Raw genomic sequence first — 11,691 nt, forward strand, 5'->3', positions numbered from 1 at the left:
AAAATGGCGGACTTTAATCCAAATTTCACATTTTAGGTGACGAATTTTGAATAAAGTTCTAACAACAATATATAATTTAGAAACAAACCTAATTGCCGGTTTTTAACATAAAAAATGTCAAATTTCCATACAAACTTTCATGTCCGTCCGTCCCCCCTTTTAACTTCCTTAAGAGATGAATTATAGAAAATCCTATTTTGTGTTTGTCTGTGTTCTATAGTGTTCTTATTCAAGATTTCATCTCGTCAGACCCACCGGTTCTAGGTTTTCGTTGTATGTCAGTCAGTCATTTTAAATTTTATTTTTAGTCATTTTATTGATCATATAATTATATTATTCATTATAGTTAAGGTTAGTGTAAATTTCCAATGCAGAAAACTGATTAGTCACATGTTAATGTAATGTTTTATATATACTGACATCAGTTTTACCATTTTTGAAATTTTTGTCTGTCTTACTGTATGTCCCGTTATACCTCAAGAACGGTTGAACTGATCTTTATAAAAATTGGTATATAGTAAGAACATGTGATTGCGCAAATGATAGGCTATATATAATAGCAAAAATTTGAATTATGAATTTTGTATTAATTACCTAAAATTACCTTACTTTATAATATTATTGCTCGAGTATTTTATTAATTACAACAGTGGAAGCAGTACAGGCGAAAATATATTAAAGTCAATAGCGCAATGGCTTATGGGCCGCATAGCGATGTTAAGGTATCGGATTCGACTTGACCCTAGGACTGTTATCGCCCATTAACTAGTGCAAGCTTAAATGGAGGTATTACAGGAATAATAATAATTTCTTAAGAAAGCGCACTTTCTTTGGTTATTAAAAGTAACAATAAATCATGACCTAAAAAACAGTTCTACTACAGTTACAGTACACACAATTTTGGGACTTTATGTACAGAAAGTAACTAATATCCTTTTGAAAAAAATCGGTTAGACAAAAACTGTAAAACAAATACGCAGAAGAGGTGCCACAGTGGATGCACTCCTCAATCATTTATATCGTACCTTCGCTTCAATTCGATACGAGAAAATGACCCCTTAAGTGGCATCTAAATGCTGTACCGGCTTTAATAGTTTGCTCATACATGGAAGTCTAATTATTCATTCAGTCATTGTCTTCTAATAATTTCTTTGCTGAAAAACAACTTTATCTTTTTATTGACTTTGTATTTAAAATTAATAATATTTAAGTACCGAAACTGAAAAAAGGTTAAATAAATTTGAATTAAATAATTTAAAAAATAAAAAGAAATCCAGAAAAGAAACGTATCTTTATTGTCAGAAATTTACAGGTTACACTTTAGAATTACAAGTATGTTATGGATTACAAATTTTAAAAAAGTAACTTCATTAAATTACCTGTTTGAAATTGTCAGTTGGTTTACTAATTTTTCTTAGATAAACTAATAATGACAAAACAATAACATAAACAAAGAACTAAAGAATTTAAGAACTATTAGTGGAATAGTTCTTAAATGAAAAAAAAGTGTTTATTTAGAAAGTTTGAGATTCCTTTTGGAAATTCAAAATCTATTTCCAACTTGTAAGCATTACACTTTCTTAATCAATGTCAAAATTCTGCACGAAGAAAACACCTCGGTAAGAATCGGCGATTTTATTTTTTATCGGTAGTTTTAATTTTTATAATATTCTTTTTTTATAACGGCTTGGAGACGGTGCTTTCTTCCTAGCGTGTGTCTATAAAGTCGTTAATTAAATACCTATTTAAATTAAATAACCAGTTTGAAATTGTAACTAAAATAGTTTCACATGGATGGAAATTATCAAAAAATAGTTAATCATGAATTTTGTTTTTTTTTTACCAATTAATAATAAAAGATAAATTTTTCTGACAATTATTTTAGTACAATATAAAATACGCCAAATGCATTGATACATGCATTTTATAGAATAAGTTTTGTTTTTGTTTATTACAGATTCATACAAAACTATCAGACATAGAGATCGCACCTGAGTTGTAGTAGTAGTTATTATATTTAATGAGATAGGGTTATTAATGTTCATGTAATCTAATCTAAAAACACCAATCCAAGTGTTCTAGCTCGGAGTACTTAAGAATGGCCAACACAACCAGTCATGCTGTCAAAGCATTATTTTAATTTTAAAATCACAACAATAATAAACATCAAATTGAATACCATTATAAATATTTGTTGTAGATAAAACATCTAATTCCATGTTACATAGTATTTGAATAACTCTTTGAATTAGTTATTCTAAGTATGGAGTATAAGAAAAGTATCGAAAGGAGTACAAAAAAATAATTGTATGCAAGTGCAAATTGGGCTGATAAGCTTGCCTGTGCATAGAACCAAAACTACTTTTTGCTATTTTATGAATGACAACAAAATTGATTTCATATAAAATAAACCATTTATAAATAAAAACAATTCTGTATCAGATATGAAAAAAATGTATTTAGTGGAGCTAAAGTCTAAATAACACAAAATAATAAGTCTTATTAGCTATATTTTTCCCAATAATTTACTAATGTTTACACTTCTTACCTATGTTAATATTAAAAAAGATTATTCTCCCTAAAAGTACATTCAGAATAGTCAGAGTAATTTTTGAATTTATAATTCAAATTCTAAATTCTAATTTTACTTAGCAACTACATATTGTCAGTGGGAAGGAAGAAGAGCTGAAGCTAAAATTTTCCAAAAGCAAAATGTTGCTTTTGAGAAATGAGGTAATTAAATTTTCCAGAAAAAATAAGCTTGTATATTTAGATGAATATAAAATAATAATACCATTTTCGTTAGAACTAAGTCGCATTAAAAAAAAAAAGTTTTACCAAAAGTTACATTTTGCTAATTTAGGTCTTCTGCCTTTGCACTGACTGATATGTTATAAACAAAGTACATCACATTCAAAGAGAGAGTTATGAATCCAATTAAGGATTATTTTTTGATTACTTTAAACTTAAAAATTAAAACTTGCTACACATGGCAGGCGCAATCTGATGGTGCTCTTACAGTCTTCTTTGGTGCCGATAATCTCTTAGAGGTTCCTGTTCCATACTGTATTCCGGAACCTATTCTTTCAGGATCCAATTCTCCAGTCTCTATTTTAGCAAGAATTGTTTTAGAACATTTCAAGAATGCTTCTTCGACATTTTCTCCTGACTTTGCACTACTTTCAAGAAACATCAGTTCTGTAGACAAATATAAAATGTAAGGAAAAAAACAATATATAAAGTATATATTGTATCTTTTAGAACAAAACTTACCATTATCCTGTGCAAATTGACTAGCTTCAGTAAAAGTTACTTCTCTTGATTCCTCTAAATCTTTTTTATTGCCAACAAGTAATATAACTATGTTAGGGCTTGCCAATGTCCGCGCATCTCTTAACCAGTTAGATAAAGCATTAAAAGAGTCACGAGATGTAATGTCATATACAAGTAACGCTCCAGCAGCTCCTCTGTAGTATGATCGTGTAACTGAACGGAATCTTTCTTGTCCTGCTGTGTCCCATATTTGTAGTTTAGTGGATTTGCCTCCTATATTTATGATCTTAGATCCAAATTCTACCCCGATCGTATGACATCGATCTTCTTTAACTAAAATGTAAGAAATTTTCACTTAAATTTTTTTTTGTATTAGAAAGCTAAGAAGATTTTTATTTTATGTAAGTATCTTTCACTTAATAATGATTGCAACACCGAATACTTACATTTATTTCCTATAAAATTGTTAAGAAGACTTGATTTTCCTGTACCCGCACTTCCTATCACTAAGAATTTAAACAAATATTCTGAAACATGAAAACTTTGTTAACGTATACCTCTTGAGTAATTACATTTCAATGATTGCATATGAATATTACCATAGGACTCAGACATGGCTGATGCAATTTGGTCTAATTTTATTTATTCTTAAGCCTTTATTTGTTGTTTTATGTAGAATCCAAAGACCAAATCCTTATTTTTCGGTACGGCTAATTGTAGAAATGTCAAAAATGTCACAAATAAATAAACTCTAATAAGATGTTGCCAACTACGGTATAAAATAAGTTTTTCTAAAAACAGTAAAAAATATACTATTATTTAGTTACTTATAACACAACACAATAAATCAATAAACTTTCATATAAAACAAAATTACAACTTATATTATTTTGATTACAGCAAATGGAAGCAAAATAATACCCTCCCTTCATCATGTTTACGTCAGCATTGTTATATTTTATGTAAAAGTTTATTGCTATTCATTAAATATAATGGTCATTAATTATATATCAATTAAGCAAGAGCAAGTTAGTAATCATAATTGAATCAATTATTCCAGAGAACATGCTTTTACCTTTAGAACGTTTAAAAATAAAGCTGCCATATTTGTCCAAACCAGAATCTACCCAATCTCCTTTTGTAGTTACTTAGTTTCCTAATTAATTAATAAAGCTATTGGTTTTATTAATAATGTTTTAAGAAAAATCATATTTTTACGATCATTTTTTAAAATTTTACTTCAAAAACAAAACTTAAAACTATGTAGCTCCACTCGAGTACTCAGTTCCTGAATTGTAATTTTACGCATACATTTATATAATATATATTAACTTGTACAATAAATTATATGTTGTACAATATATAATATGTTGAAATATATTATATGTCGAAGGAAAATAAACCTCGCGTGTTAGACACTAATTGTAGATAATAATGTGTACTTTATATTATTTCATTGTAATGGCAACTCTCTGATAATATGAAGTCACGGTACAAAATACACATTAAATCTTGACACATCACACTTGACAGCTGAAAAATTTTTGTTTTGAAAACGACGAGTGCTGGTCCATTTCATAAAAATGTTTAAATTACGACCTGTACGTATCAAATTGACGGAAAATACATATTTAAAGGAATTGGTACATAATTAATGATATTAAATGTTATTTAGGTAATCAACAATCTGAATGATAGCTTTAGAAGTAAGGCATTCCCGGTTAGATCGTTTTGGGAGTATGTTAATATGATGTTTAATAAACCGGATCCAGAACGCATAAAAACACTAGGACCTGATAGAGCGTGTGCTGAATGGGTCCTTCGCAACGGAGGCAAGATTATTTGGTCAGATGGGAAGAAACTTGAAGACTATAATTCACTTCCTCCAGAAGAACAATCTGTGCCAAAAATAGTCACAATAGATGGTTCGGATTCATCTATATCTCATTATGGTTTTCCTCACTTAAGTAAGTTGATAAAATAAAAAAATTAAAGGTCATGATTGCATCATACTATGGATTAATATTAAATTTTTTAAATATTTTAATTGTAGGTGGTTGCACAATGTTAGAAAAAATTATACTCCATAATAACAAATATATAGACGACAGAGCAATGAAAGGACTTTCATATGGAGATGCTACACTTAAACATGCACAAGTTTCAGAATGTGTAAATGTAACAGATGTAGGATTGAAAGATATAAAGTGTTTAACAAAATTAAACACCCTGGTCCTGTTTAATTTGTCAAGCGTAAATAACTTGGATGAATGTAAACAGTATCTTCAGTCTCAGCTGCCAAGTTGCAAAATACTAGGTAAATAGTCTGTTGTAGATACATTTTATTTATAAAAATTAAAATATCTTTAAAATATTTATTTCAGATCGAGAAGAACAGGTTAAGAGTTAAACATAAATGAAGACGGCCTTATAAAATGTTAAAATCAAGTTTACTATTGTAGTCATGTTTATTTAGAAAATATTTATATCAATTATAATCTTCAAAAATAATTGTCAATTTCTGTTATTTTACACCTTTACCAACAGCGGAACTAACATCATTATAACCATCTTTTAACAACAACTGAGCTAGCTCCGATTTAATCTTGGTAACGACAGGAGGACCGTGATAAATGAGAGCTGTATATATTTGCACAACACTTGCCCCGGCTAATATCTTTTCATAAGCATCTTGACCCGTGAACACTCCTCCTACACCTATTATGGGTATGCTACCTAAAAACAACAAAAATATATAGTAACAGTATATCTTGATATGTCTTCTTAACTCTTCTCACATAAAATACCAAACATACGTCATATAAAAAATATTACATTAAAATGTTATCTATACACTTTTATATAATACTAGTTGCCTCTCCTGACTCTATGTGTGAAATATAATTTTTCAATCAAATTATAGAGTTACCTACCGGATCCATCCAACCATCTAACTCAAATAAACACAAACTCACACATACACAGATGTGTATATAAAAAGACACAACTATAAATGTGTATATAAAAAGATGTAATAAATAAATAATAATTAAAGATATCAAAATGGGTTCATATTCATACAAAATATGATTATGGTTAATAGTAGTAGTAGTAGCATGCATTAATTTGTAGGCGATTTTGAAAAATCATCAATCTGGGGTTAATTTAAAAGACTATTTTTCTTCAAAGTTAAAAAAATTAAACTTCTATTGTTTAATTTCCAAACACCAAGTTATAATATTACAGAACATATGTATTTTTAATACATGTGTGTATATACATATATACCTCTCTTTAAAATATTTTTGAGTTATAATGTTTTGACCTTGTGTTAGTATATTGTTGGTAGCAGATTGAGCAAGGTATAGATTTAATGGACTAGACATACCACTATATAATATACATTATACTTGTGTTATATTAATAGCCTGTCAGAATCTTCATATAAATATATGAGCACGCAAAGTGTGATTGTTGTATCTCGTAATACAGAATTTATGTGTTACCACATAGAATATTTAAATTATAAAAATAATGATCATTTATATACCTTTTGTTAGCTTATACATAGTTCTTATAATATCAGTAGATTTATTTGTCAGGGGCTTTCCACTTAGACCACCTGTTTCCGATGAAAACTCTTGATTAATGAGGGAGGGTCTTTCAATTGTGGTGTTGGATATGATTAGACCGTCAACTTTTGTTTCTTTCTTTGTAATTACAGAAACAATATCTTTCATTTCTTCGAGGGTCAAATCTGGTGCCAGTTTCAAAAGGAGAGGTGGCCTCTTGGCTCCTTCTAATGAGTTTAATGTTTTATTGACACCAGCTAACAGTTCCTGTAGCTCGTTTTTATTTTGCAGTGATCTTAAACCGGGAGTATTAGGACTGAAAATAAATTTATTGTTTAAAGCATTGTAACTAATTAAGAGAGAAACAATTGGGAATAGATTTATGTTACCTGCTTATATTTATAACAAAGTAGTCAGCTATATTTTGAAATTTCTTGATTCCTAAACTGTAATCCTGAACAGCATCATTAGAATTTTTATTCTTGCCCAAATTAACTCCCAAGAGCCCATTTTGCAGCAAAGCCTTGTCTATATTCCTAATTTTGTCATATACTTCTTTGTGACCTTCACTGTTGAAACCATATCTATTAATAACTGCACTGTCTTCTGGTAGCCTAAATACTCGAGGTTTTGGATTACCAGGCTGTGGTTCGGGTGTTATTGATCCAATTTCCACTATCGAAAAACCTATATTTCTTAACCCTGTTATGGCATCACCATGTTTGTCGAAGCCAGCTGCAATACCAATTGGGTTACTAAGTTGGTACTTTAAGAACTTTGTATTCTGTAACAATTATAGTTATTCAATCAGTGTTTTCGTTTCAATGTCACATGAATAAAAAAGGAAACTTGTGTAAACACTTACTAAAACTTTAGGATCTTCAAAATTTTCAGTAGGAAAAATTCCGTACTTAAGCGCTGATACACCAATTTTATGGGCCCATTCGGGATTGAGACGTTGACTCAATGGTTGTAATACACTGTCATAATAGCCATTGAAATCTTTTTTGAAATAAATTATTTGGTACGACAGGGATCCCCCTAATGTCAAATAACACAGGGATTTTATTTTTTTCTAGAAAGAAGAAGACAATTATAATGACTAAAACCGAAAAATTAATAAACAAAATCATATATTCATAAGTTTTACAAACCAAATTACTTTGTTTTCGACTCATTATGATTGCGAATGCTTTTTTTATATAAATAATAGTATGCTTCTGATATCAGAATAGATAACCTTTTCAAAAGTGTATATATTTAACATTTATATGTCTTTTTATATGCTTTTCGTCGTATTTTAATTTATATAATATAGGGATAAGTATTACTGTAGTAAATAGTAAACACAACCACGAGTAGCGAGTGCAGAGTACACATTAATTGACATCAGTTTTGACATTTCCATTAAAATGAAACTTTTTAATTATTTCATTCCTGTTGTTAAAGAACCGCAGGGGTATTGCACCATAATCAAAACCTAATAATAGGCACGGTAACAAGATATAAAAATTACTATATTCTTTTAATGTAATAACTGGCTATGGAATATATTGTAATTATTGTATAAAACGGTTAAGTATTAAATCTCCACGTATGGGTTGCCAGCAGTGTTGCATATCGTTATCGATAGACTACTGATAGTATTGTCACGTGTATACTATGTGAATACTATCGATAGCTGCCCATGCCATTTTGTACTATGGATAGCTAGTTGCTTTTTGATAGTATTACTTTCTCAAAATAAGTTATTTAGTAGGCCAGATAAATGTGGGCCTCGATTCAAAAAAAATTAAAGAAAATTTTGACTTCGTCATTGTCCTGCTCTCAAAATTCATTCAAAGACTATCGATAGTCCAAAATTATCGATAGTATCAATAGTAATGTCACGGGGAGCTATCGATAGTATTGATCAAAACGATACTATCGATATCCTGAATAGTTTTCGACGTCTATTATCGATAGTTTTGCAACACAGGATGCCAGCAGCATCGCCAATTTCTGGACAAAAGTTGATTGATTGGCTATCGGTATATATTGAAATTCTTGTGGCTAATTAGTCATAAAATATAAAATTATATGGTTGATTTAGTAGATAGGTAAATCCTAATTTTAAAGAAACATTACATACTGTCATTATAGATAATTAAGGATGTACCATAATAATATTTATCGGTTAATTAATTTAACTAAATCGACCGTATAATATATAAATCTATAGTTCGCTGTATAGCCAAAGGTATATACATAAATAAGTGGCCAATTTTGAGCACAGAAAGTGAAACTGTCGTATCAAAATACTAGAGCAAAATTTTATTTAATTTACATTTTACCTCGAAAGCTAACAGTTTGGTATTGGTTTTATATTTTATTTGACCGGTGGTAGCGTTACTTATTATAGTAACGTAAAATGACGATTCAAAAGTGCTTCTAAAAGTCTAAATAAAATATATTTTGAAATTTATCGTCACCATCCAGGTTACAAGGACAAGGTTTTTTAATCTTGTTCTTCAATAATTTTGTAGACAAAGTTATGAGAGTTTATTTGATGCCAATAATCCCAAAATTAAGACAGCGTGAACGATGTCGTGTTTTCAAGCCTTGGATTGTGCTGCTGACGGTAGCTCTTAAAAATTATATGAACCTCAATAAAAATAAATAGTTCGGTTGGTATTTCAAAGGCTTGTCTTGCAGAAAACAATTCTAAGCCCTTTGAACTATTTGAATGTATTTTACCTTAACCTAACCTTTGAATGTATTTTGCAGTAGAATATCTGTTAAGAAGATTTTATATTTAACACATATTGTAAACCAATATAAGGAGTACAGTGTACTTTTAATAAACATTAGTAAGCTAAGGTCTGACTTAAACATAAATAAGTAAAAATTCAGCTACGTTTCTAAGGAAATAGAGTGATTGAAATCGATGAACCGTAATAGCCCCGCTGTTATAAAATTAATAATTAGTTGGAAGGAGTATACGTATAGTGTGGAAACCAACGACTAGATAAACTAGACTGTTTTTTTCTCTGTCAAAGTTTATTCTATGTATTAGTTAGAGGTAACTAATGATTAAATGTGTCTGCACAACCGAGTATAACGTGGACAATTAATTAAATAGAAACGGTTTATTTATTTAAAATGTTTTTGGTTTGTTTGTCATTACTTGTGCAATAGTATTCGAACATAATGAAGCGTACACTGGCAGAATATTTAAATCATATGTATTGTATAATTGGATAAACATTATATATCCTGCGCAGTTGGCTCGTCTTCGCCGACGCTGTCGACGTCGGTCAGGTGGTCATCATCGTTAGTTTAGATTTTATTAAAACTTGTCCGTACTATTTTATTGATACTAGGGACAGTTATTAATATAGTATTAGATTTCATGCCCGGAGCTTTTGAAATAAGCATATTATTTTTTCCTCGATATACTTTATAGTTATTATTATCTTCTAATGCTAGATTCAATATACATCATAATTTATTTTATATATTTGACACAAATCGCACTCGACGCAGTGACTATTGTCAAAAAAATAAAACATACTAAGCGCTCTGCTTTAATTATTGCCCTACGCACGAAGAAACAGTGGGTTCTTGAATATCTTCGGGACACAATACACGCGCAAGCGTTTCCGAATAACGCACTAACAGCGCCGGTAAGTCCTGCCGCCTAGAACCGCAATGCACTCTGCAATGCCTAAACGCTTGAATACATTTGAATAGTGAGATATAAAAAAGCCCTGAATGTCTGGGATATGACAATAATTTTGTAAAATTGTCCATAATGTATTAACATGCTCATCAGCCTTGTCACAATATAAGGAAGACAAGGCGCAAACGTTATAATACTCGGAGCTCACAAACAATACTCTTATTTTATATGCTTCTCAATAAAATATATTTTGTCGATATATTTACGAATAGCCACCAGACCCGCCAAACCGCACGGATGTAATTTAAAAATAAGGAAAAATGATATCATATAAATATAATTTATACCCTACACTGCACTTAGGAATAATGTAGCTTTAGGATTGGATAAAAAGTTCCGGGTTTTACCTCCACACAAAGAAATTTTACCTCTTTATTCTATTATTATATAACTATTATAGAACTAGACTAGTGTTCTATATCGATAGTCAATTATCGAAAGACAATCGATTGTATATCGATAGTTATGGTGTAAGCAATAATATCGATAACTCTTTATAAGGAATATTATTGATAATATCAGGGAATACAAAAACCATTAGTTATATCCAAAACCTATAAATACTATCGAAAGTTTCGATGGTTTTGTACTACCGATAGCGAGTGATATTTCGACAGTATTACTTTCTCAAGGTAAGTATTTAGTAGACGAGGTAACACTTAATGCAAATAAGATAAAAAATGAATACATTTTGTGCAAGCAAAAAAATCAGTGATACTGAACCAATATTAGCAACACTAGCTGCTGTCAATATTTTCTTCGATTTAAGAAAAAGCATTAAAATGTACCATCAAGTTAAAAATTGTGTATCTTCGCGTAGATATAGAGATTAGATTTAAGACATTTCTTGTTTTCATAAGTTGTTGGTGTTCTGCTATTAGTGTATATGAATTACCATGGCTGATTGTAGTCCATTAGGGATCATAACGCTGACAATAATACTAAGAATAGGAAATGGATACTGTGGTCATAAAAAATCAATAGCTATATATAGTATCACTGTTTTTAATCGTATTGCTCGCGGTGTGCAATCGATACTATCGTTATCCTGAATATTTTTCGATTCCAACTATCGATAGTAAAACTATCGTTGGTTCTGCAACACTGATTCAAAAGTATTCTTAG

At 29.9% G+C, this 11,691-nt stretch overlaps 3 protein-coding genes across 3 annotated transcripts; 1 reads left to right on the forward strand and 2 right to left on the reverse strand.

The window, feature by feature from the left end:
* Window positions 1-2,437: 2,437 nt before the first annotated feature.
* LOC125066985 (ras-related protein Rab-4B) lies at window positions 2,438-4,006 on the reverse strand. The gene is made up of 4 exons (XM_047675337.1): window positions 3,873-4,006; window positions 3,720-3,800; window positions 3,274-3,606; window positions 2,438-3,198 (listed from the first exon to the last, which is right to left on the reverse strand). The coding sequence occupies exons 1-4, from the start codon at window positions 3,886-3,888 to the stop codon at window positions 2,984-2,986; spliced, it is 645 nt and encodes a 214-aa protein (XP_047531293.1). The 5' UTR covers window positions 3,889-4,006; the 3' UTR covers window positions 2,438-2,983.
* Window positions 4,007-4,743: 737 nt separating this feature from the next.
* LOC125066959 (ATP synthase subunit s, mitochondrial) lies at window positions 4,744-5,784 on the forward strand. Its single transcript, XM_047675295.1, has 4 exons — window positions 4,744-4,874; window positions 4,949-5,240; window positions 5,327-5,590; window positions 5,658-5,784. The coding sequence occupies exons 1-4, from the start codon at window positions 4,857-4,859 to the stop codon at window positions 5,681-5,683; spliced, it is 600 nt and encodes a 199-aa protein (XP_047531251.1). The 5' UTR covers window positions 4,744-4,856; the 3' UTR covers window positions 5,684-5,784.
* LOC125066958 (dihydroorotate dehydrogenase (quinone), mitochondrial) lies at window positions 5,541-8,453 on the reverse strand. The gene is made up of 5 exons (XM_047675294.1): window positions 8,000-8,453; window positions 7,711-7,920; window positions 7,235-7,629; window positions 6,824-7,161; window positions 5,541-6,009 (listed from the first exon to the last, which is right to left on the reverse strand). Exons 1-5 carry the CDS (start codon window positions 8,021-8,023, stop codon window positions 5,798-5,800), a joined length of 1,179 nt encoding a protein of 392 aa, XP_047531250.1. The 5' UTR covers window positions 8,024-8,453; the 3' UTR covers window positions 5,541-5,797.
* Window positions 8,454-11,691: the final 3,238 nt, after the last annotated feature.

Source organism: Vanessa atalanta, chromosome 10, assembly GCF_905147765.1.
Source record: "Vanessa atalanta chromosome 10, ilVanAtal1.2, whole genome shotgun sequence".
NCBI classification, from domain to species: Eukaryota; Metazoa; Arthropoda; class Insecta; order Lepidoptera; family Nymphalidae; genus Vanessa; species Vanessa atalanta.